Source organism: Lissotriton helveticus, chromosome 6 (assembly GCF_964261635.1).
Source record: "Lissotriton helveticus chromosome 6, aLisHel1.1, whole genome shotgun sequence".
In the NCBI taxonomy this organism is placed as follows: Eukaryota; Metazoa; Chordata; class Amphibia; order Caudata; family Salamandridae; genus Lissotriton; species Lissotriton helveticus.
In genome coordinates this window covers 898,353,678-898,380,744 of record NC_136067.1, presented here as the reverse complement: position 1 = coordinate 898,380,744, position 27,067 = coordinate 898,353,678, and the positions used below count along the sequence as shown (strand labels likewise).

Genomic DNA, 27,067 nt, shown 5'->3' with positions numbered 1-27,067 from the left:
GATCGACATTTTATTGTCTTTAAAATCCTTTTGCATTTCATAGTGCTCATGTTACTGACAATCCTTACAGTATTAATGCTATTGATTATTGTTTTTTTCCCATCGATATGACTGATAATGTCCGAATTATTTCATGGAATGTAAAGGGTTTACGTAATCCAATTAAGAAACAATGTGTACTTACTCATCTTTCAAAACTACAATGTAAAATTGCTATATTGCAAGAGACAAACCTTACTGACAATGATATAAATTCCCATAAAAAGCAATGAACCGGTAATGTTTACTGTTCCCCATCTAGGAATAGGAAGAATGGTATGGTGATATTATTTCATAAGTCCCTTTCCCTTACTGTGGAGAGTGAGGAGAAGGATACTGATGGTCATTGGCTCCTTCTTCCCACCCTCATCAATGGTTCACGTATTTCTCTCCTTAGCATTTACGGTCCCACAGGCAATGACCCGCAATTCTGGCAATCCATTTCGCTCACACTTCATGCATGCTCTGACTCAAATCTTGTTGTGGGGAGTGATTGTAATCAGGATCTTGATCCATTTATTGACAGGAAATCCTCTTCAAGGTATTGTCCCTAACAAAATGCAAAAAGGTTTTGTTAATATATTTCACTCTAGAGGGTTGGTAGACGCTTGGAGAATTTTCAATCCTGACTCTTTGGTATTTACTTTCTTTTCCCCGACTCATAACTCTACATCTAGAATTGTATATATTTTTCTGAGCCCACTTCTTAATCCCAATTTATCGCATGCTGAAATTGGTTCCATTTTGGTTTCTGATTACGCTCCTGTCCTTATCAATTTAGATCTTCCCTCCCAGTCTTCTAAATCCCGCCGTTGGTGATTTAACTATTACCTTCTCAAGGATCCCTTGTTTATTGGATGCTTTAAGGATTTCACTTCAGAATTTTTTCTTCTTAATGTTAGTTCAGATTTGCCCTTTCATACCACATGGCAAGGCTTTTAAGGTGACAGCTAGGGGATTTATTATAGATTACATCGCTAATAAAAAGAGACAATATCGTAATGAGTCGGCGTCCATCTTATCGCCCATTAAGAAACTGGAACATGCATACTTTTCATCTAACAATGCTGACACCTTAAAGAATTTGGTTCAGGCAAATCTAGCTTTTAATAGGAAATCTACGGAGGACGCTTCTGGAACACTATTTTATTTTATTTTTATAAAACCTTTATTATATTTATGCATAATACACAGCTGTCAGCCTACAACCCAATGGGCCGGCCGCTATGACATCGGACAGTATACATTTCACGCAAGCGAGGATCCCCGGCTGCCTACTCAGGGGTAGGCGGCGTAGCATTATAACCGCGCACATGGGGTAAAATCAAGAATCAAATATTGTAGGTTTTGATTTTGAAATTTCATTGAAATTAAACTAACAACATAAAACACAGTCACATGGCGAATGAACATGTACAGGGAGTCAAAGGGACAGGGCGGAGGATCCGAACAGCATAGTATGATAGAACATACGTCTCGGGATGAAGGGCGATGAGTAGATAGCTCAGTATACACTAGTAGCAAATAGGAGCCTGGAACGCCAACTAAGGAGACAACTGGACGTCAAAGGTGTATTCTAGTGGGGGAGTGCAAACATTCCCTCTGTAAGTGTTCCACTGGGACCAAATTCTATCCCATTTCTTGGGTTTGCCCCTGGCCACATACACCCTCTTTTCTCTGAACATACACCAGTCCATGTTCCCCTTCCAAGCCGCTATAGTAGGTGATCTGCGGAAGCCCCAAAGCTGTGCAATGTCCCTCTTGGCCACCATGTTACCAAGAGTCGCCCAAAAAGTCTGGGCCGTGTTGTAGTCCGTAGGTTCCCAGACATTGAGAAGACATCGTCTTGCCTCAGGCAAGAGAGAGACCCCGGTGACTCGTTCCATTATAGCATGCACTCTAGACCAGAAAGCAGCCACATCCGGACACTCCCAAATAATATGCAAAAAGGTTCCACGCATACCACAGCCACGCTTACATAACCCATCAAGAGAGTAACCCATTCGCACCAGGCGCTGACCAGTGACATATATACGATGGAGGATCTTCAGCTGGACGAAACGGAAGCGGGCTGGGATGGCCACCTCCTTTGGGGAGGAGACGGCCAGCTGCCAATCCTCATCATCCAGCTCCAAGCCGTCTGCGGTCCACGAGGCTCTGAGGCGCTCAAGCAAGTCAACTCTGTTATTGATAAGCTTTTTATAAAGCAAAGATATGGTACTATCTGGCACGTGGCCATCGAGGATGCGGTCTTCTAGAGGCGAGGATTCAGGGATCTCCGTCCCCGTAGGGAAGACAGAGGTCAAGGCGTGTTGCACCTGAATGTACCTGAAATATTCCTTGTCATCTAACTCATATTCAATTTTGAGCGCCTCAAAAGTCTTAACACTACCCTTGGACAAGAGATCCTCCACCTTGCTTATACCAATCGTGTCCCATTGATCAAATCCTTTCGTTCTCCACAAATTACCCAAACGGTCAGAATCGTACAGCGGGGTTGCCCGTGTTAACCGATCACTCCAACCCATGGCAGCATTCGCGTCACACCAGACTCGCACAGCAATTTTCGTGGGACCAGTCAGGGTACCAAGTGGCTTCCTGGAATACAGTGCCCTATTAAAATTCCCACCCGGAAGGAGATGTTTATCCATTGCAAAACCAGGAGTATGACCAGGGGCGTATGTCACGTGATTGACAGCACTAAGCTGCGAGGCCCAATAGTAGCGTTTAATATCTGGGAGGGCAATGCCACCATCATACCATGGCAGGGTAAGCTTGGGCAAAGAGATTCGAGCACGCCCATCCCAAATTAGTTGCCTCTGAAGGCCCTCAACTTCACGGAAATACCCCGGAGGTACAGGATCAAAGAAGTTCTGAAGTGCGTATAAGAACCTGGGGAGCGACATCATCTTAAAGAGAGCCGCACGTCCCAATGGGGAAAGGGGCAGATGACGCCACCGCAGGATGTCAAGTTTGAGCTGCTGGAGGGGGGCTCGGAGGTTACGTTTGTAACGGGTGGCAGAGTCCAGCGAGACATAAACCCCCAGGTACTTAAAACCAGTCTCAGCCACCTGAATCGGAAATCTACGGGGCAGCGGGGGGAGAACCCCAGCCAAAACGTAGACACATGACTTGGTCCAATTGATGACGAGACCCGAGTTCTTCCGGAAGGAGGTCAGAACATCGAAAAGCACATTCAGAGACTTCCGAGGGGAGGTGAGGTAGAGAAGGATGTCATCCGCATAGTGCGAGACGTGATCCTCAAAGTCGGGAATCCACTGAATACCTCTGATCGAGGGTTCCCAACGAAGCCACTCGGCCAGCGGCTCCAGAGCGAGGGCAGACAGCAACGGAGACAATGGACAACCCTGACGGGTGCCACGTCCGAGCGTGAAAGTGCCAGAGACCCTGCCATTCACAACCACCTGGGCCAGCGGTCATTCATAAAGGAGCTGAATCCAGGCGATGAATTTAGAGCCAAACCCAAACTTAGGGAGAGCTGCCCAAAGATACGGCCATTCTATCGTATCAAAAGCCATGGTAGCATCGAGGGAAGCCAAAATGGCCGGCTCCGTCAGAGTCCCAGCTCTCGCGAGAACTCCGTGGAGTCTCCTGAGATTAAGGGCGGTATTCCGGTGTGGGATGAAGCCGGACTGATCCGGATGGATCAAGTCGCCTACAACCTTAATCAGCCGATTAGCTAGCAATTTAGCGAGTATCTTGGGTTCAGCATTGAGTAATGAAATGGGCCTGTATGAAGCACAACGGTCGCGTGGCTTACCCTCCTTGTGAATCACAACAATGGTGGCCAGGCGCTGATCAACAGGAAGGAGACCAGTTTCAAGTGCTTCGAGAAACATATCTCTCAGATAGGGCGCCATTTTGTCGGGTCACAGTTTGTAAAGCTCAATGGACAAGCCATTGGGCCCCATAGCCTTACCAGATCGAAGGGAGCGAATGGCTCCAGCGACCTCATCCACTGTAAGGGGCGCATCCATCAGGGTCCTATCCTCCTCAGAAAGGCAGGGCAACGCGATATCGCGCAGCAACAAACGGGAATCACACTCATCCCTATCACTCACCGAAGCATAGACAGTCTGGAAATGGTCCACAAAACAATCAACAATCCCAATCGGGTCAGACACATGTTCACCACTCAACCGTTCGATCACCGGCACAACCCGATTCGCTCTCTCCTTCCTATCCAACCACGCAATGAGCTTACCCGCCTTATCACCCATATCATATATTCGACCCTGTTGCTCTCTATTCATACCTTTAGCAGCATCAGTCACCAGGGCTCTGTAATCGGCCTGCTTTAAAGCAAGGGAGTGTAAAGTTGCAGGGGTATCATTTCCACCTAGGTCACTCTCAAGTACTGATATCTCATCTTCGAGACGCGCCAGTTCTACATGTTTGGCCTTCTTAGCCGCAGCAATCAATGACAGTGAATAACCACGAACAACAGTCTTGAAAGCCTCCCACAATGAAACAGAGAAAGAAACTGACCCCACATTTTCAGTAAAGTAACAATCAATGGCCTTGATCGGTTCTGAGCGCGTCTTGGGGTTTCGCAAATGCCATGGATTTATAGGAGCAACTCTCCCCACACAACCGACCCCAGCCTCAACACTTAGCCACAATGGGGAATGATCCGAAATGCCCCATGGGAGGTGACGGACCTCTTGCACAGAGGAAGACTGGGCAAACGGCAATAAGAAATAATCAATTCTAGAGAGACTACCATGGGCCCCAGAATGGAACGTGTATTGTAGTTGTGCGGGATGTAGCATTCTCCAACTATCAACAAGCCCGAAGGTTTCAAGGAGCTCAGCAAGCCACATCTTGGAGTTCGGTAAATCTCTGGGCGGGTATCGATATAGGTTGCCAGAGACCACGGAATTAAAATCCCCCCAAGGATAAGGAGACCATCAGGGAGCCCTAGCAAAAGCCGCCCAAGGTCAGCGTAGGTAGTAGCTTGTAGACCCGGGGGGACATATATACTAACTACTGAAAGCATCTTACCCTCCCTTCTCCCCAAAATTGCGACATATCGGCCCCTGTCGTCCCGTGTTATCTCGTCAATTTCAAGGGGCAGAGAGGACCGAATCAGAATGCCCACCCCTCTAGAACCGGAGGTGAACGCGGCGTGAGCGACCAGTCGGTACCCACGTCTATTCATAGCCTGGCAAGCATTCCCTATCAAATGGGTCTCCTGCAATAAAACAATATCAGGGGAATGGCGTCGGAGGAACTGAGACACTACTCCGCGTTTTATCCTGTCTACCAATCCATTAACGTTCCAGGACAACAATCGCAACTCACCCCCCCATCCCAAAAAGGGACCGCTGCCCTCCCCCCGGAAACCCAGCCACAGCAGGATGAGCGCAAAGAATACAGTGCCATGTGAAAGAAACAAATACAAAAACAATAACAACCCCCCCACCCAACAACCCCCCGTTACAACACCCCCCACCCTGCACCCCTGCTTACGACTCAAAAGCCACCCCAACTTGCAGTGTGCCTGTCGCCCTCTCATAACTACACTACACAAAGAACCCAGGAGGAGGAAGAGTCCCCTTACACCCGAACCACCCTCGGGCTCAACCATATAAATAGTAAAACAATAGGCATAACCCAGCTGATCAGCAAGTAATAAGAAACCGGACGTCGAGAACACAATGTCACTCCTGATCCGATGCGCCCCCCTCGGCTCCACCGGGGCGTCCGCTAAGATCGTCTCTTTTGGGCAATGTATCAAGCCAGTCACTGGCGCAGTCTGGTCGGTCAAAGAAAAGGGTTCGTTCCTCATATTCGATGCGCAGTCGAGCTGGAAACAGCATCGCATACTTGAGGCCCAAGTCCCGCAGTCGCCTCTTCACTCCCTGGAACCCCATTCTTTGTCTCTGGACCTGCGGAGTGAAATCCAGGTAGATGTTGATAGTACTGTTGTCGATCTTCAAGGGGCCACGATCACGGGAGGCCTGAAGGATAGCATCTCGATCCCAAAAGTGGAAAAGTCTTGCAATAATAGGCCTCGGGGGGGGGGCCCCCGGTTTAATCTTCCAACCCGGGAAGCGATAAGCACGTTCAACAGCAAAGAATTTGCTGAGTCCAGCGGGGGCAAGATGCTTGAGGATCAAGCCCTCCACAAGAAGGTCGACAGTAGTGCCCTCGGGATTTTCCGGCACCCCCACCAGGCGTATGTTGTTTCGCCGTGCCCTATTTTCATGCTCGTCCAGCCGTCGGGCCATCAAGTCGTCCGACGATCTTAGGTTACCGATCTCCGACTGTGCATCCGCCACATCAGTGACAAGGCTGGAGGTCTTCAAATCCAAGGCCTTGACCCTCTCATATGTTTTGGCCAAGTCGGCTCTGATAAGTGTGACATCAACAGCCACAATATCGATTTTGGCGGCAAGGGCCTCATACTGTTGTCCCATATCAACTTTCATTCCAGTAATGGCACTCATGAGGTCCTGGAGAGAAACCTCCATTGGCGCAGTGGAGTCGGTCATGGGGTCTGCAAGAGTACGGCTAGTACCGCCGGGGGACCCCTTCGGTTGCGTATAACGGTCCATAACATTAGACTGAGTAGGTCCCCCGCGGACCGGTGTCTTTGTCTTGCGCTTCTCGAACTCAGGTTTAAAAGCCATGTTGGGAGCTGCGCCCCGAAGGGGCCCTCGGGACCTGGTGAAAATGGCCGACGTTGGTGGGATCCAGAATTCGAAAGTTAGAGCCAAAACAGTACAAAGTCAGTTGAGGGGTAGGCCAAGGATAAACCGATGTGGCAAGACACTGCAGCGGTTCGGAATTGCACCGTCTTGGGAGCCAATCCGCTCGTTGAATAGTTACTCAAGAGTCCGAGGAGAAATCGAAACCGAAAGCGAGACTGAGGCCGACTGGGGAGATGTCCCTCCGGCCGTTGTTGTTGACTTACTCCCCGGCCCAAGAAGCAGCAGAGTCCCCGGTCTCGTTAGGGGTGGACCCAGAAAGTAGAAGTCGGCGTAGAATCGGTTTCCGATGTCCAAACTCAAATTTTAAAAGGATGATAAAATCAGCGAGAGTAGGTCTTCAAAAGCCCATAATCATAAACAGGATATCTTGAGGATATTCGCAAGAGGGCGGCGCGGGTCTCGGGAGCTCTCTGCTCACGCGACCATCTTGGACGCCTGCGTAGCTCCTCCCCCCTCTGGAACACTATTAAAAATGTATTTAAAATGTTATGGAGGCTGTATTGGAGCCAGCAAACTGCTAGCAAACTATCTGAAGGTTAGGTCTTACAGATTACTGATGATTGTGGTATTCATTGTTTTAAAGATGATGAAATATTACAATATATTTTTTTTTTTTACAAACTTTTATTTCCTTAGAACATGTTCAACACAGCGTGCAGCCTACAACCCTGGGGCCGGCAGCAAAGCATAGGCGAGAAGGTCCAGCACATAAGGAAAGCTAACACAGCCTTTCAGCTGGCATCCCGGGGCCCGGCGGCATTCAATATGTGTATGACGCTGTAGTCAACCAACATTTCATTAGATCTCAAGCGCTCCTTACTTCTAAAACGCCCTAAGCCTACGCCCGCTCCCAGCTTTGGACCAGCTACTCCCCAAGCTCATAACATTGTAGACTAGCAGTGATGTCCCAACACTGTGCCAAGCCTTAACTCTTACCCTAACAACCCCATCCCCCCAGCTCGCCAGTTGTTGCCCCTCCTGATTAAAGCACCCGGGAATAGCCTGATACACACCACCTACCTCTATCCACAACAGACTAGACCAGACCACCCCTAGAAGGCATATACACTGCCGCTAATGACCACATTCCAGGCGATTCTCCTGATAGCATTGTTAGGTTGTGTGGTGCTCCCTTCCCCTAATTCCCCCTTGGGACAATGTCTTGCTCTCTCAGTTCCACATTACCCCGTGCTCTCCTCCCCTACCCCAGTTGATCCAGCTCAGCGCATCCCTCGAGTGGTACTAGCATATCAATCGCATCATTCCGATCTGCATCATCCCGTTCCGCCTCCTCCCTTTCCCCAGCACCTGAATATGTCCGGTATAAACCCCAGAAGTTCTTGGGTCGGCTCGTGGGTGGGAGTAATTCGTTATATGTTTCAGATTGTGTACAGCAGTAAAGCAAGTCCCTGGCCCATCTTTTCTTTGTAGGTAGCGGACCCCTCATCCAGCAAATAGCCACAACACGCCTAGCAATTAGTAAGGCCATATCCGCCAAGCGGCGTAGTGCCACCGGGAGTTTCTTGGAGTATCCCAGCAGTGCCAGTGCCGGGTCCACCTGGATTTCTGAGTCAAATATCTGGCTCAATTCTGAGAATACCTCCGTCCAGAATCTCGCAACCCCTGGGCAGTTCAATGCCATATGTACAAAGTCAGCTACTGGCACATGGCACCGTTCACACTCCGCGGACTGCCTAAGTCCATATCTGTGTAATCTCTCTGGTGTATAGTAGATGCGCTGTATTTACTTGAAATGGATCAATCTGTGCCGTCCATTCAGAGACAGTGTCCTGGTGCTTGTACAGCAATATCTCCACATTTCGTCGTCAATCTGCATTTGCAGATCGCGCTGCAATTCTGTCCTAGCCTTGGAGTATTGGAACTGTTTATGATGAACTCCTAATTTATTAAGATTAGTGACCAATTTTCGGGATTGCACCGTTTTAATCACATAAGTGAGCTCCGGGACTTCGGGCGGTTCAGTTAGCTCCGGGTCTAATAGATCCAGCAGCGCACTTCGAACCCTGTGGAACTGAAAGCGCATAAAAAGAGAGGTCACTGTCCGCGTGGGAAGTAACTGCACCCAAGTTTTAACTGCCCCGTCAATGAATAAATCCCCCATCTTCGCAATTCCTAGGTCTCGCAATGCTTTCACAACTCCCCTCTCCCGCGGTGGGGCCAGCCATACCGCCCAATCTATCTGCATCAATGGGGAGTAGAGCAGGTCACAATCTCGTGCCCGTATCAAAGAGCACCAGGCGTGATTCATAGACTTGATCGAGTCCAGTTTACAAACGCCTCGGTCAACCGGGTAGCATACTGTAGCCGGCAGAGGGGAAGGGTGAGCGAATAATCGTTCTAGAATGACATGGGGGATATTCTGATTCCCATGTATCCAGGTATGGAGGTGTGCAGCCTGCACTACCCTTGAGTATCTTTCCATATCCGGGGCACCCAAACCCCCCATTTCATAAGGGAGCGTCAGTACCCTCCACGGAACTCTGGGTTGTTTGCCTCCCCAGGCCAATCTTATGAGGACCTGAGTCAGTTGTTTAAAGAAAGCCTTGGATAGAACCACCGGGATATTATTAAATAGGAACAGGAAGCGAGGTAAGACCACCATCTTCATGAGGGCAATCCTTCCCATTAAAGATAACGGGAGTTTACACCATATTTCCACATCGTCTACTAACTTTGTGTACGCCACCCCATAATTCTCCCTCACAAGGACGTCCGGATCTGTGTGCAGTTGTATCCCTAAGTATCGCACTGGGTCTGTGGACCATTGCAATGGGAATTCCATATCGAATGGTCGTGTCACCGGTGTTAAGGGGAACGCAACTGACTTGGTCCAGTTGACTTGCAGGCCGGAAAGAGCACCGAACCGTACCACCTCTCTCAGCACCGGCGAGAGGTTAACTTCCGGGTCGCGGATGTATAAAAGAGTATCGTCAGGGTAAGTAGATATACCTATTTTGTATGTTGGGAAACTGACACCCCTCAGGCTGTGATACTCCCTGATCGCACATGCTAGTGGTTCCGCGACCAGCGCATACAGGAGCGGCGAGAGCTGGCAGCCCTGCCTAGTGCCCCTGCCGATTTCAAAGGCATCCGTGACTCTGTCTCCTATCCTCAATCTCGCCATAGGTTTATAGTACAATGCTCCCAACATTTGTAGGAAGGGTTCCCCCAATCCAAACTTCCGCAGGACTCTTACCAGGAAGGGCTACTCCACAGAGTTGAAGGCCTTCTCCATATCGAGGAAAATGGCCAAAGCTGTGTTTTCTTGGCGAACATGTTGCATAGTTCCTAGCACCGTGCGTATATTGTACGTAAGGTTCCTATCAGGAATGAATCCGGCCTGTTCCGGTGCCACCAGCTCCGGAACAAGCAGCGCTAGGCAGGTAGCCAGTACCTTGGCATATAATTTGGCATCTACATTGATTAGGGAGAGCGGCCTGTAAGAGCCACAGGCATCAGGAGGCTTCCCAGGCTTTAAGATAGTAACGAGCAAGGCCTCCCTCATGGAGACCGGCATACTGCCCTCCTCGCAAATGTCATCAAAGAGTGTCATCAGATGAGGGACCAATTGGTCCTTAAAAGCCTTATAAAAGCCCACCGTCAGTCCATCCGCCCCCGGAGCACAACCAGACCTCATCCCTTCCAGTGCCTCTAATACCTCCTCCTTCTGTATGGGCGTCATCAGAAATTCCCGCTGGGAGTTGGAAAAGACAGCATTTTAATGTAGCTAAGATAATCATCTATTTCCTCCCCCACCTGCGAGGATCTGGACTTGTAGAGACCAGTATAGTAGTCTTTAAACTCTCGGAGAATCTCCGACTCGTCCGAAAGCACCACCCCCTCAGCCGACACCAATTCGTCTATTACCAAAGGACGCCTATCATTACGCAACATATGCGCCAACAGTGAGCTAGGCCTCTCTCCCTCCCCGTATGTTCGAGCCGTGGCATATTTACCCATGTGTTGCACTTCTCTATCTGCCTCCTCGTTATATTCTGCAATCAGCATTTGAATTTGCGTTGCCGTAGAGGCCTCTGGGTCGCAACGCTGACGCCCCTCAAGGGCGGACAGTTGGGTCTCTAGGTGTTTCAGTCTCTGCTGTATAGACTTAAGTACACTTGAGTGTTTGGCCATTGCCACCCCCCTGACGTACACCTTGAAAGTGTCCCATATCGTCTGAAAGCTGTCAACAGACCCCAGGTTTATCTCAAAGAAACTATCTATGTCCTCCGCCAGTTCCCCTCTAAAGGCATCATCCAGTAAGGAGTAGGGGGGAAATCGCCATGTGAAGGGGGGGGGCTCTCTTCACCGGAGTCGCCAACACAAGGAGCAAGGGGGAGTGGTCCGAGAGTGTACGCGGTAATGTCGCACACCCCTGGACACTGTTCAGCAGCGGCTGAGATGCCAGCCAGTAGTCAATTCGTGTGTGGACATCATGGAAGGCTTAGTAGTGTGTATAACCGCCTTTTACGGGGTGTCTGTATCTCCAAACATCAATGAGATCTAGCTAAATCAGTTCCACCTGCATTAATTAGCGGCACCCCCCCCCAGCGCCTTGAGACCCTACGGGTAGGTAGCGCGCTCTATAAGTGTCAATGATTGATTAATTGAGCCGCAGCAGCCGGTCGGCAGGCCTGGCCAGACGACCTGTCCAGCTCTGGATCGAATACAAAATTGAAATCGCCCCCCACAGCATTTTAGAGCCCACATGGTTCCTGCAATGCGTCGTTAAAGCATCATAAAACTCGGGGTTGGGGCCATATACATTGACTACTATGAGGTCGTGTCCCTTACCTGAACACCTGGCTATTGCGTAGCGGCCTTCCGGGTCTGCTTCAATCAAGATTAATTTTAGTTTAGACCTCGGATTGACCCAGGTGACCACCCCTCTGGAGTGTGTAGTGAACCCCGCTGCAACACTATTGCCATGTAGCCCCTTAGCTGTTAACATCCTACTATTAAGAGGGAGGTGGGATTCCTGAAGAAGTGCAAGGTCTCTGTGGTGCCTATATAGGTAATTCAACACCTTACTGAGCTTACGATAGTCATTGAGTCCCCTCACATTCCATGTCAATGCTCTCAGCGAGTCCCCTATTGAGTTCAGTGCGGGTGTATCAGCCATCCCAACATTGAAATGCAATAGACATTAAACGGAGTTCTCTCAGCCCAGCGCACGTTTCTCAGCAAGGCCGTAGTGATCATCATAAGTCTGCAACAAGTAGAAATGGGCAACACAGTGCTTGGCGTTACTTTTAACTCCACTCTTTCAGAACAAAAACTCACCCCAGAACACACGCCCCCCCCCTCCCACAGCTGACCACCCCCAACCTGGCCAGACAGCCCCTGTCCACCCCCCCCCAATCCCCTCCCCACAGTACCCTGTAACAATCCCAGAATTCGCCCTCCTAGGGGCCAAATAGGCTAATAGCACAAGGGCGGAGGTTACCAGAAAAAGTGAGTAGCCATGCTCCAGCATTGTACTTTACTGCCCCTGCACCACCACCCATCTAGTGTCCTATAAGATGAGTCTGCAACTTGTACTTCAAAAGTGTCAAATAGGCAACATCCCAATATCCCCACCCCCACACGTCATTGCAGACAGCACCCCCCATACTCGTAGTATGTGCCACACTACAGCGACAGTCAGGTCTCAGAGATCAGTGTAGCACTTCTATAGGGGAACTAAAAGAAAAAGGAATGATCTCACCAAGTTCCGACAGCACTGTCCCAGCGATGACCCCTCAGTGCCTGTGAATGGTGTGGGATATTACTTGATACTTGTGACAAGCAAGTGCTACGTGATCCCCCACCAGAAGATCTCAGTTGCAAGGAAGAGCGAGAGCCGTAGCAGCCGTAGCATTATTCATCCTGCTCATCAAGTTGTAAGTCCCTGTCCTCGTGGCCCTTTGGACTGCTCCTCCTTTCTTTAGACCATTCCTTCAAGGATTTCTGGAGTTCCCTGGGGTCCGAGAAATAATGTGAGTGGCCTTGTCTGTTGATCCGCAGCTTCGCCGGGTACAACATCGCATAGTCCAGACCTAGTTCACGAAGCTGTTTCTTGTAGGGGGCGAAGCGTCGCCTCTCCTCCTGTACTTTTGCTGTAAAGTCTGGGTATAAGGAGATGTCCATACCTTCGAACTGCAGCTTCTCTTTGTCTCTGGCCGCGCGTAATGCTGTGTCCCTGTCTCTATAGTTCAGCAGTTTAGCAATTATCGGTCGCGGGGGCGCCCCCACGGGAGGTCTTGGCCCGAGTGTGCGATGCGCCCTTTCCACGATAAACATCCGCGAAAATACGTCGTCTCCCAGGAGAGTGGTGGGGAGTTTCTCCACGAAGAGTTCCATTTTGCCGGTTTGGGTCGTCTCTGACACTCCCGTGATGCGAATGTTCGAGCATCGCGAGCGGGCCTCCAAATCTTCCGACTTGTCTTGGATGACCTGCAATAGTCTGCTGAACTGTTTGCGGTCCTTGTCCCATTCCGACTGGGCCTCCTCCACCTCCATGAGGCGCCGCTCAGACATGTCTAGGCGCTCCGCGTGTTTGTCCACTCGCTCAGACATACGGTCCATGCGATACGCGAGAGCATCGATCTTGGAGCCCAAGGAGGTCATACTGTCCTGTAATCCCTTCTCCATGGCCACCAACATGTCCTTGATATCCGCACACAATGAGCTCCCAGGGGCATTAACCCGTGGTGATGAGACAGGGGGCTGTTCCTCAGTGGCCCTCGCCCGCCGCTGGTCAAAAGCGAGTTTGGTCTGAGTTTTGTCACCCTTGCCCATGTTGAACGGGCCAGACAGGTCAGATATATAGGAGATGCAGTCGTCACCGTCGTACCGTGCCTGGAGAAAGGGAAACTCGGGGAAGTCCCCGCCGCAGCCTCAACACACGGCTGTCCCCAGACCAATCACTAGCCCACGGAAGGGCCTCCGAGTTAGTAGTCTCGGGGCGTGTCCCCCACTGCCACCAGGTAGTACAGTTCGATGGGGTAAGTACGATGGTGACGCAGGTTTATGGGTCCCCGCTCTCTGTAGTAGTGGGCGCCAGTATTTTCAGCTCTCACTCACCGGGCTTGACAGCGCTTTGTAACACAGAGGGGCCGAGCAGTCATATACAGCCACAGCAGGTCCCCTCCAACAACAGCGAGACCCGGAGGGTCCACGCAGTCCCCCGTGAATCTCAAAGCTGCGAGTGGGCTGGGCCAGTCTCTGCACCACAAAATGGCGCGGGTAGGGGGGGAAGGGCCGGGCTTCAATACGCTGTCGAGTGGCTCTCCTTCCTGCAATTCCAAGGGCTAGTGTCCCGCTCTCCCAGTAGACCACAAGACAGTCCGACCCTCCAAGTCTGGGCTCAGGCAGGAGCTCCGGTGCCAATAGCGAGTAGGGGGGGCGCCCAGGGAGATGTAGAAGGGTGCACCCCGGGAGATGTAGAAGGGTGCACCCCCAAAGTAACAGCCACACGAGCGACAGGCAGTTCACACTGCAGCGATGTAAGAGTCAGGGCTCAGTGGGAAAGTGGGGGCGGAGGGTCCAGGCCCACCCCACCGCCAGTGCCGAAGTCTCAGGGGGGGGGTCCGGTCGGGCGGGACGCTCCTTCCCGGCACCGCAGGGCGCCTGCGTCAGAGCCCCGTCCGGTCTCCCCTCAAGTGCGCCTCCACTCTCACTCGGTGCGGCGGCGGGTGACTCCCCACAGGGCCTCCAATTCCAGCTCCAGGCAGAGACGCTTCTTCGTAGGGACCGGTGCTCCTCAATGTACTCCGGCCGCACGTACAGCTACGCACACCGGGAGGCTTCAAAATCGAGCTCGGGGATCGCGGCCCAGTTCGTCGCAGAGTCCTCCGCTAGGGTTCAGTTGGACAATGCCTCCGTTAGATGCCTACAGACTCCGTTGAAACAGGATAGTTAGCAGGATGTTAAGGGTAGTGGTGCGGAGCTCCTCTCTTATGCGTCCGCCATCGACGCTGGCAAGCTCCGCCCTTTTCGAAATATTACAATATTTCACAGATTTTTATAAGACCCTATACACCCCCGAATCCTCTCCTTCTAATGCTGCATTGGACTCAAATTTTGATGCATTACCCCCTCGCTCTTCCCCACTTGCAGATTGTTCTATATTGGAAAGTGGCATATCGCTTTCTGAGATTAAATCCGCTTTATCTAAGTTACCTAATGATAAAGCTCCTGGCCCTGATGGCTTTACTGCAGAATTGTACTCCTGTATTTCCCATATTCTTTTGCTCCGTCTTCTATCTTTATTTCAACACTTTGTTTCCTGCAAGAAAGCTCGAGGTTCTTTTTTTGAGGCTATGATCTGTTTAATTCCTAAAAAACGCTTCCCTTTTTACTAATTATCGCCCCATTTCTTTGATTAATTTAGATTGTAAAATTGTTGCCAAATGACCAGCCCTCCATATTAACCAAGTTCTTCTAGAGTCGATTAGTCCTGAGCATTCGGGGTTTGTCAAGGGGAGGACAATAGCTGATAACTCCCGAATTTGCCCAAATATTATTCATTTAGCATGTAAGAGTTCTTAACCTATCGCTGCCATAACTTTAGATGCAGAGAAAGCTTTTGACCGGGTTCATTGGCATTTTATTATGCGTGCTCTCAAATGGCATGGTTTTGGACCCTCTATCTTATCTCTGATCAGCTATATTCCTCGCCTACAACCTCAGTTTTTGCCAATGGCTCTCAATCGTCTTATTTTCCTTTACAACAGGGTACCCGTCAAGGATGTCCTCTTTCTCCTTTGCTTTTTATTCTTTCCCTTGAACCTTTTTTACATTCTTTGCATCATTCGCCTTCCTTCCGAGGCTTTAAGTATAAGGCAATTGAAATTAAATATACGGCTTATGCAGACGATATTATGCTATAAATTTCGGATCCATCTATTTCTCGGCCTGCATTCTCGGATCTTCTTTCTATTTCTGCCTCCTTATCTGAGTACAAACTAAATTTCTCCATATCTGAAGTTCTTTCATTGAATAAATATTGTTTAAAGAGCATGTTTGACGGGTTTGCTCTTAAGTGGAACACTAGTAGTATTACCTGCTTGGGGATTAAATACTCCTCTTCTACTGCAAAAACTATCCAACCTAATTTGGATGAGGCTCTCTTAATAGTTAATAGTATGACAAGCAAAAGGCTTCCCTTTTTCCTATCAAGGTGGGGTAGATTGAACACCATCAAAATGATGATGCTTCCCGTAATTAATTTCTATTTGTCCATGTTACTAGTCAGACTTCCTTTAAAGTTTTTCAGGACACTGAATGGGACTCTGCGTAAATTTCTCTGGAATGGACGGAAGGCCCGAATTTCTTTAGCCCTCTTATCTGCTCCTAAAGACCGGGGTGGTGTACACTTCCCTAATTTTCGCCAATATCATTCTTCCTTTTTAACTGCTCAGGTATTAACATATGTATCTTCCCCTGAAGGGACCCTACTTCTGTTTGGCACAGTTTAAAGGAGTCGCTAATTCATCCTTTTCCTTTTTCCATTTTGGCTAATCCTCCTTGTTCTTTTAATCACCCAACAATTTCACACTTTATTTCTAACTTTCACCCAGTTAAATGCAAATCCCAGTCACCTCTACAAGTATTTTTAGACTCACATCTGTGGCATAACAGACTCATTAAATTATCAACTTGTACCATTGATTGGAACCAATGGGCCATTAAAGGAATATTACTTGTTAAACATTTACTTAAAGATTCTCTTTTCCTCACTCTCCAAGAGGTACAGCTAAAGTTTCATGTACCAGTCTCCTCATTACTTAGATATGAATATTTGAGAATGCTTTCAATTGATCAATTCTCTCTGGATCTCCCCCATCTTCTTCAGACTCCATATTTGAACCCCTACCTACTTCTCCTTCTATTCGAGCCTCACACACATATATATATATATATATATATATATATATATATATATATATATATATATCTCCATTTCTCCTCTCTTAATCGTCCCAAGACTAAAGTTTAACTTTTATGGGAATCTGACCTGCAGTGTACCCTTTCAATTCACACATGGAATTCTATATGGGCTTGCATACACCATACCTCCTGCAATGCTAGCACCACTCAGACCCTTTATTATTTTTACCAAAGATTGTTCTTTACCCCTTTATTTCTTTCCAAATATAATGTAGAATTATCCCCGAACTGTTGGTCATGTCAACACAACCCTGGCTCGTTAATGCACTCCTTTTTTCACTGTCCCAATATTTCCCACTTTTGGACAAAAGTATGTGAATCTATATCTTCCATCTGTTCTACAAATTTTCCTTTTGACATACATTCTATATTCCTTGGAAGTAACTCTGTAATATGGATTGGTTCCCGCAAGGTTGGTATCTTTGTGGATATGTTCATTGCTATTGCTTTTCAGGTAATAACTTCTAATTGGAAAGATGCCCCTAAGGTTTCCTATTCTGCTTGGTGGAATCTCCTCTATTACCACCACAGACTGGATAGAGCTTTTGTCAGCTCATCTCAGCAAATGATTCGAAAAGAAGCCTTGTGGTCTCCACTCACCAATTATTTATCCTCGTCTGCACTTCGTAATAAGGACTCTTCATTTGTTTACCCACCACAAACAATGTTTCCTTTTATTTTATTTTACTTTGGTAGCCATGGTTGGGTATGTTTCATGTAAATGATATAATAATGTATTTTGGTAATCTTTATATGGTATTTGATGAGGTCTTCTCATCTCTTTCTTTCTTTTTTCGCTTCTTTCTCCCCCTTTTTTCTTAATTCTTTTACTTTCTTTCTTTTTATTTTTCTGTTCTTCTCCTACTTTTCCTCCTTTCTCCTGTCTTTCCGTTCTTTGAAAAATGCAAAATGCTATCACATTTTAAGGTGCGACCTCTCGCTACTGCTTTTATATTTTGGGATATGTATTATTGGTAGCTATCTTGTAATGTTTATTCCTTCATCATTTACATTCTGTTTTGCTAGCCTTCTGCTCTTTTGTAAAAAAAAGCTCTTAAAGGATTGTCCAACTGTGAAGTGCCAGTTTGATCTTCTATTGAATAAATAACAAACATCAAACTTGTTAGTTGCTTACTCAAAGCATTACCTTTGCGAAGAAAAGTAAGTTTTTTCGGGGTTTCTGACAGCTCATTCCCCATGTTCTCATAATTTGCCAGCGGATCTGTTTTCATGGTCTTAAATGTTGCTCTTTCCACAATGGCATCAACCGTTTTGTCATCCAACGATTTCCCCACAAAATTACATATCTTCAGTACAGCACCTCGCAGATCCTAAAATGATTAATTACTGTATCAGTAGTGGATTTGCATTGCTGGAACAGTACTCAGTTTACTTCATCATTTATAAATTGCAACCTCAAACACGTGTTACATTTGGAAGCCTGCTAATAATCTGCTTCCACGAAACACACATGCAAAATCTGAACTATATGGTAGGTCTTCAACTTGCATTACAAGTGCTCTATAGAAACCAGTGTGTTATCCAAAAACTGCAATCCGTATCTCACAAAATTAAACATTTGCTAATGATCTAGGCATACTTTTGAAACACAGAAAACATGAGAAGGGAGACAATTTACAATGACATGTTGTATACTCCATTTTCTGGGTTGGACTGGAACAGAAAATAGACCCAGACACCGAAATAGGAGAGCCCTTCGATACAGCTGAAAAGCTGTATGAATCTTTAGGTGACATATAAACTGATTTGAGACATTTCAGGTAACACATGAATAAGTGCACTAATCTCATGTTAAAGAGAGATGAAAAATAAAAGTGAGAGAACTTACTTTACCATTGTAAAAGTATGCAGATAAATTGTAGAATAGATGAAATCATTGTAATTTGAATAATTTAGGATAATATTTCAGTAACCAGCTTTAGACTGTTATTTCACTGTGTATTAAAATGGTAAAGTGATGTACTCGTGTTAAGAAATTTCTAATCATCCTCACTGAAATTGTAATATGTGTAAATAATTCAATAAATTTAACGTGATATAGATGATTTTAGGTCTGCTATTAAAGGGTTTCATTCTGAATTTCATAATTAGCATATGTGAAATTGTGCGCCGAATGAGAAAAAAAAACTGGTGCTGCATAGCCATATTTAGTGCAAATGTCCTGAAACTGTCAGAAAATAATTTTCTTTATAGGTACTATTGTAAAACGTTTAAAACCATATTAATATTTCATGATTTGAAATAATTTTACATGTTAGTGCTTGAATATGTAGTCATGTGTCATAGTTACATGTGATCTTTGCAATCCAATAAATAACTGATTTTGAGTGCTTATAAGTTGGAAGGATGTTTAGAATATTGCTTTCCCATTTGAAATGTATATTTTCATTACTTTATATTCTGCATTTTTTAAACTAACTTTATTATAGTTCTGCATTTTTCCTACTCTGCTTTGTCTTACAGTTTTTTTAAACTTTCAATATGAGTCGAAACTGTCTTACTAGAAGAGTTCTCTCACTTTCAAGGACTGTTTGCAACAAAGTTGATACTTTGGTATTGGAAACTGTCCTCTTGAACTCACTCATATGCCTATTGCTAAAGGTTAATTGTTTGGAAGTTTACATATACCGGATGATCTGACAACTTACGTGATCCGTACCTCCTCTTCCTACATTATGTGCCTTCCTTTATGCCATATGACAATCATCTTATAAGAGCTGACCAATGGACTGAGTATTTTGATCACAACGAGGTGACCAAGGAGGTGTCATCCTGGAACTAGAGGATTATATTATACATTGCTTTGATGTATAGACACTGGCTCTCTGACAGACCCCAGAGTCTGCTCTTTGATTTCTCCTGCATCTTTTCGTTGGGACCGTTGCAGACTCTATTTACTCTTATTCGGGCTGACGCATAGACTATGTGAGCCAATCTTGGACTGTTTCTCGAAGGGACACTGCCCATGAGCTGTTGTCACTCATTTTCTTGCTGAACTTTCCAAAGCTCCTTTTTACTTCTGGCAATCCCAAACTAATTAGACTGTCCTGCACTCTTTAGATCCTAAATGTTTATTAATTATGTACTGCTCTTTTGAATATCTTTGATACATTTTTACCTTTAACTAAAACCACAGACTCTGTTTTATCATGACTTGTCTTCTAAAGTTGAATGTGCATTTCAATTGATTTATTAATGAAAAGGAGAGATCAGAATAGAGAAATATCTGCTCATCAGGTACTAATGTTATTGTTTTGTATTGCCATATCAGAATAATTGGTTTGCATGATTTTAGTCCGGCTAAATGTCTTCTGAAGGTTCAGACTAGCTGTGATAATCCTTCATTTAGATGCTCTGGTGTTGAGAATCATATACACAAATCTAATTACTAATTTGTGAATTGGTTATCCAATTCCTGATCCTCATTGGATATGCTGATATTTCATCCCCTATATCCAACCCCTCTGTGGCACAGTACAAGATTCATTGGAAAATCAAGTGAGTGTCGGAGAACTAAGTCATATGGAAGAGATAATAGTATTGAGAGACTAATTTTATCAAAAAGGGCCCAGTATCTGCTGTAACACCCACAACAACAAATCATATAGCTAAAAAAGTGGTCCACATTTGAAAACTCAGGGCAGTTTAAAACTTGTACAGACATGGGGGCCCTATTTATCAAGTAGCTGTGTTGCACTTGCACCAAAGTAGCTGTGTTGCACTTGCACCACACAACAGGGAGCATGTGTGACGCAACTACTAAATGTGATCCATCAAGCCACACAAGGCCATCTTGCGTGGCCCTGAGTGGCTTAATAAAGATGGAGTATCGCAAAGTATTGCAAATTGCTGAGTTTTGTTACAGTGCCCCTGGGAGGCTTTCCATGGATGGTGAGTGGGTGTTCCCACGCAACACCCATTGGATTTTGACACATTCCCATTATGAGGATGTGGCGTAATTACCAGGGTGCCAACTTGGGAGCTCGGGATCTGGGTTTGAGCCACGGCGCAACATCCTGTAATTCTGGACAAATCACTTGATCTCCTTGTCCCCATGGACAACACCTGGATACCCTCACGGGTGATAAGCCGCGCTATATAGATCTCAAACAAACAAACAAACCATAAGAGGCAGACCTGGGAATGCACCACAACTTCTACACCTCTTCAGGTCACAAGGAGAAATACGTTTATTTCTCCTAGTTTTTTCCTCTTTCCTATGGTCTGCATTCTGCAGCACATAAAGAAAGAGGAAAATGTAGCTGGGATTGTCTTTGTGCAGGAAGCAAAACAATCCTACTTACAGCAGAGGCACCCTTGCACCATGGTGCAAGGATGCCTGCGTAGGTACTAGGCAGCACATTATACACCTAAGCTGGAAAATGACAGGAATGTGCTGTATATTGTTAAGTACAGCTTAATCCTGCCCTTTCCCTGTCACACAGTTCAGCAATGTGATTTGCTCTGCTCCACTCATAATTTTTTGTTAAATATGCCCCATGCTGTTTTTCAAGGGTTGGGAGATTGCATGCATTTGTACTTGCTGTAGGCAATATATGCGACTATAGCTCGGAAACAAACAGCAAAAACTGGCCCACCATGGCCATAAAAAAGCCCACAAACAGCAAACAAATAAGGCCCCAGGGCCGGCGCTAGGCATGGGCAGTGTGGGCAGCTGCCCAGGGCCTGGCTCCTGTTAACTACTAAGGGGCCCTACACTGCCTTTCAAAAAATGTTAGTGTTATAAGGCCCAGAAAGCAGTAGTGCTGCTGCTCTGCATGGCCTAAGGAAACAGGGTCTCCAACCCAGTGCCTTGAAACCATGGGCTGAAATTGTTTCAGAATTCCAATTGCTGCATCCAAGGCCGAACTGGCCATAGGTGGCATCAGGCATTTTCCCGGGAGGCCGGAAAAGTCGTGACCGTTTTGCAGCAGTGCTGCAATGTCGGCCCCCAGTAACAAAAGCAGCAAGCAAGCTTGTCTAGCTTCACGGACATGCAGTGCTTTCCCAGGGGTCAGACAGCCTTCCACCATAGCCCCACCTCCCCCCCCCAATACTGGTCAGAGAAAATTATCAGGGCTGCCTTCGGTTCACGGTCTGGCCTGCACTATCCCTGTGTGAATGTAAAGCCGGGTGTCCTGCAGAGCTCACAACAAAAGAAAGGAACATGACTCATCATCTTGGTTAAACGAAAGGGAGACAGGCATCAAAAACATTCAACCAATATAACCTGCAATGTTTACTTTGACTTTCTAAAAATCAAGATCCCTGTGCCCTCACTGATCAAAATACTACTGACTTTGAGCGTTTGATGACCTTGCTGTGATGACAACTTGGTTCAAATAAGATGGTTCTTGCTTCTCTGTAAGCCCCCTTGTTTATAGCATAATTCTTTTGAAAAATGTTTTCTGACAAGGTTTGTAACCTTTTCTGCATTTGAAAGCTTTGCCTTGATGAGTGCATTAACTACCCACAGTAAACGTTATAGTTTACAACAGCCTTTTATCATGCTGAGGCTTGAACGTAGTTCTCTCCCTTTAAAGCCAGTGGCTCTGGCTGTAATGCCAGATCATTTTCCAAGCTAAGCATATAAATCAATTATCACATAAAATGGCCATTGAAGTTACCTAAGTACATGGGATTGTATCACGGCACTGAGATGTATTTCGTAAAAGTTAGATTTTTTAAACATGAACTGCAAAACATTGCTGCCCCTGCCTTTGTGATAATGATAATAGTGACCTAAGAGCAGGGCCACTGGAATAATGTGGCAAGAAAGGACCAAATTTGGTGGCAGGATTCACTAACTTATGTGGTATGAAAAGGCAAATTATGTTGCATAATGCAGCACATTCTGGTGGAGATTTTCAAAAAAGTTGTGCAACGATGCGCAGCCCCCCGCGAGGCTGTGACGCATTGCGCCACAGGGAGGGAGCAGGCTCTCTCCTCTCCTTTCCCTTGCGCTGGTGCTGATTTCAGCTGCCATGCTCCACGCACACACCTTAGCGCAGCAGTGCTAGGGTTTGTGCATGAGTGTAGCATAGGTTTTGTACAGGAAGGGTACCCTTCCTGGACAAAACACTATGCAAGGCATGCTGCAAAGCTTTTTCCACTTTGCATATGTGCTGCAGAGTGCAGCATGCATTGAAAGTCAGAAAAGCACGGAGAAATGAAAACACCCATGTACCACCCATGCCATGCCCCCTCAGGGCACAGTAACGCAAAGCAGTGCTTGGCGTTGCTTTGTGCTACTTGCAGGCTACTTTCCAACGTAAAACAAGTTTTGTGCTGGAAAGAAAATAGCAAAACACAAATTTGTGCTGGTTAGCATCACTTTTCTGATGCTAAACCAGCGCAAAAGTTTTCAAAATCTGCCCCTCAGTGTTAATGTTACCTAATTATTTTGTAATTCACCTAAATACAGCAATAACCAACAGAAAGACAATCAGTTAACCTTTGAATAGAGCTTTCCACTGTGCAGCAACAAGTGTTGCTGTGTTTTTAGCAATGTTTGATTCGTTTAAGCTAGAAATAAAATTATTTATATGTGCCTACATTCTTATTAAACGTGTAGCAAAATTACAGTCTATTACATCAAACTTAAGAGGTATTGTAGAGCACACACCCTGACTGCATGTATTTTAATGTGCTCTGCTCTGATGTGTGATAATGAAGAAAATGGAAGTTGGTGAAATAAAGCAGCCAGAGTCCATGCAGGTAACAGCGGTGGGGCCCTGTGGGGAGGATTTTGACATACGACCACGAGGGAAAATTAGTTATTTAATTCATTTTCCTTTGCGGTCGTATGTTGAAATCCCACCCGGTCCCACTGCCCCACCGCTCTTACCTGCAAGGGCTGCAGCATAAATAAAGCATTGGCCTATGCTCTCAATATTTGGTCAAGCAGGGAAGCCAGGGTTGATCCCACATTTTCCAGTTTCTCATTGTGGAATTGGGTAAATACATGGGTATTTTTTGTGGCATTAAAGCTTAATGTTTCATCTTTAATTCCTGTAGGATGAGATGAGAGTTTGGGTGACAGGCAGGGTCCACATTCATATTTTTGGCATTTTTACATAGCACTAACATTGGCCATGGACATAAGAGTGCCGCACCACTGATGGAGACTACAGTCATTTTTACCCAGCAGCGAGATTTTCCTGGATTCACAGGATGATGAGCCAAGATCAGCATTGAAACCTGGATCCCCTTGATGCATGGTGGGCAGTTGTAGCTACAAGGCCACATCACTTTATGTGAGAGATCAGCTGATTTTGGAATCGAGGTTCCATGAGGATCTTGAGCTGACTCTTCCACCTATAATAGCATTTCAAAACAGAGTAATGTTAATAGGGGCAGAATCCATGTAAAAATGTTAAAGAAAATCTGAGATATTGAGTCTGGAAGGGGAGAGATGGCTGTACAGGAAGAGAACAGCTGACATAAGGCAACAGGCTATGGGGCAAAGAGTGGCAAAGAGCAGCATATGGAGGGAAGATGTGGATGTAAGAGGATCAGAACCAGCAAAAAGCGTCTAGGGAAAAGGATGATATATTTCAGGGATTAGGTGGATACCAGAGGGAGCTGAAGCAGTTAGAGTAGGTAATAAGCTGGGAAGGAGACACGTTGAAAAGTAGAACATGAAGGGTTGAGTTGGATGTAAGTGGGCAGAATCAGCAAAGAGTAAGAGGCTGGAGAACAGATAAAAATGTCTTTAAACCAGTGTTTGCTGCTAAGTCCATTGAGCTTTCTGCTGTAGTTTGCAATTCCCCATTGCTTTGTAAAAAATAGTTAAAAAAAATGTTTTCGTTTTGAGATGCATGTGTCATTCTTTACGAATGGGTGGTAATCTTGAACCATCCTCAAAGTGTCTGCTGAATTTCAGCCTGCTCTATGTGTACTCTATTACCCCTCTTGACCTTTCAATTAAATCTCACTTCCAGAGGGACCCTTTCCTGCCCATGTCCTCACCAGAGATCTAGAGATCATAGCTCCTGTCCGCAAATTCTTTTGCAATATCTTGCTTGCCTTGCCAAACGTTGCTACCAATGAAAACATTAAACAACCTTGAGCATGTTTATAACTTCCCTGCATCTTCTGACATCTCTTTGCTACTTTTTCTCAAATGTCTCACACTATTTTTCTGTAAAAGGAAAAGTATATTGTAAGACCTTTTCTTTGGGTCAGGGCAAACAGGTGATTAATTGGCATCATCTGTGGAGGATACTGTTGTTTAAAATTGCTGTTTCAGAAGTGACTAGTTAATTTATTTAAGAGTCGGTTCTTTTAGAAACGTATCTCTCCAATAGTGGCAATAACGAGCAGTCAAAGCTTACTCCTGAAGGTGATAAAGGTTTTGAAAGTAAGATACAGTATGTCACATCAATTATGCTTGATAAGCACCTTATCCAGCAACCCAAGCAATGTCTATTAACAGGGGCTGATTTATGTCAGCTGGTAATGGAATGAAACACCAACAATGTGGTATGTGATTAAAAGTCCTCCAACACCCCAAAAACATCTTAAAATATCTCTGTGAGCAAAGTGTCCTGCAAAGTGATAATGGACAATAGTTCATACAGGGAAGACTTAAGTGCTGAAAGATCCAAGGAAGGGGTTAGATTCCAGTAGGAAAGGCACAGATGGCAGAGCCACTTGGTGAGATGTTTTTTTTAATTTCTGTGAATAAACTGGGCTCCTTGCTTAGGATGCACTAGCCACTGGTGCACAATCCAAAAGCATACTACAGCCTTGTGGATGGTGTATACTGAGTCAGTTTGGCTGATCTCACATAACCAGCCTGAAGCGAGGGGGCATTCCATAGAGTACATCAATGCACATGGAGTGATCTGCCAAACACTGAGTCTATGTGAGTAGCTAGCCAGTAGTTTCAGAGTCTGATCTTGCATCAGAGGTTGATAGACCAAAGTGCTTGTTAGGTGCCTGGCATGAGACTTGTGGATGAAGGAAGTGGCCTTGCAAGGGTCTTGCATTCAATTATCTCTTTAACTAAGATCCAATGGATTTACCCGAAGGCAGGTGCAATTTGGTTATTTCTTCTTAAGCTAAAGAACAGTTGAGTGGTGTGGTTCTTGTCCCTTTTCTATTTTGGCAAATGTATTCTCAATTATTAAGGACATGTGTCTTAACTGTTTGAAAACTGTAAGTTTCTGGTATTACTTTAGTGATATTTTGCAAGTAAAGCCCAACCTCCCCCAACATACCTATTCCACATTCCTACATTTCCTTTCCATATAGTTCTAAACTACACAGATTCTACTATGCTAAACCCTTTTTGTTTTGTTACTTTAGTTTAGCTCTTTGGTGACTGACTTCCAGTTTAGCTTTGGCAGTCTTCTTTTTCCCTGGCACAAACTGTTTTCCCTTTTAGCCGCCATCTCTTCTGTATATATGTGTTAGTTCAGCTCTTTGCATCTCTTAAAGACTAGGTTTGAGACTGTTTGCTGTGTTTATGTGCTCAGTGTTCAGGTGTGGGCCTGCATTTGGTGCTTCTGCCTGCCAGTATATACTCCATTGTGCTTTCTCCTCTTCTTATGTTTTGGGGTTTGCGCTTTCTGTTGTTTGTTGCAGCTCTTGCTGGTCACTCATCCAATCTAAAATATATCTGTTTGTTGATTTTCCATGCCTGCTGAAAAACAAATGCCTTATTTTGAGCTTCACTAATGTTCACTAGCGTAAAGAGAGGGTCGGGGAGTCACTTACCCACATAATGGCAGCCTATGGGGCTTGTCTGTCCATGTCTTACTCTCTATCATTCCAGAGGGTTTTTGCTGTTAAAGCAAGGGAAATCTGGACAGGCTTTGCTGTTTGTGGATTTTTGGTGGAATTTCTAGTTGAAGTACTGGACAGTGTAGCCTGTGGATATAGGCTGCATTATCTGTCTTTAATTCTCTCCTAAGTGTCTGTGCAGTTCTGCATTTTTCGACACCTTAAGAGATTATTTTTGATTGCTCCGGGGTCCACGCACATGGGCGGGACTATTCACTAGATTATGACTATACACAGAGATCCCCTACTACAGAAGTGTTTTATATGCTGCCTTGTCATCGCCATGTGCCATGGTATATGAAGACTCATATCACGAAGGGATAGATTTATCTTTTTTTTTTTAAGTGTTTATTGTTCAGTTCATAGCGTTAACACAAATAATACACAACTAGCATAAATAACGAAATAATCATTGTGCTGTGGGAAAAACAAAGCAAAAAACAAGACAATACTAAAAATTTAAATTGAATTGGCTAAACAAAAATACTCAAGATATAATTATTAATCCTCCATATGCTGTATCATAG

The 27,067-nt window shown here is 45.8% G+C and overlaps 1 protein-coding gene across 1 annotated transcript in view; it reads right to left on the bottom strand.

Moving 5' to 3' along the window:
- The window catches only part of LOC144763183 (amine sulfotransferase-like), a 285,977-nt gene that overhangs the window by 62,544 nt on the left and 196,366 nt on the right, over positions 1-27,067 (bottom strand). Inside the window, exon 6 of the mRNA XM_078648531.1 lies at positions 17,878-18,061. Within this exon, the coding sequence (XP_078504657.1) occupies positions 17,878-18,061 (184 nt within the window). The remainder of the gene's footprint in view (positions 1-17,877; positions 18,062-27,067) is intronic.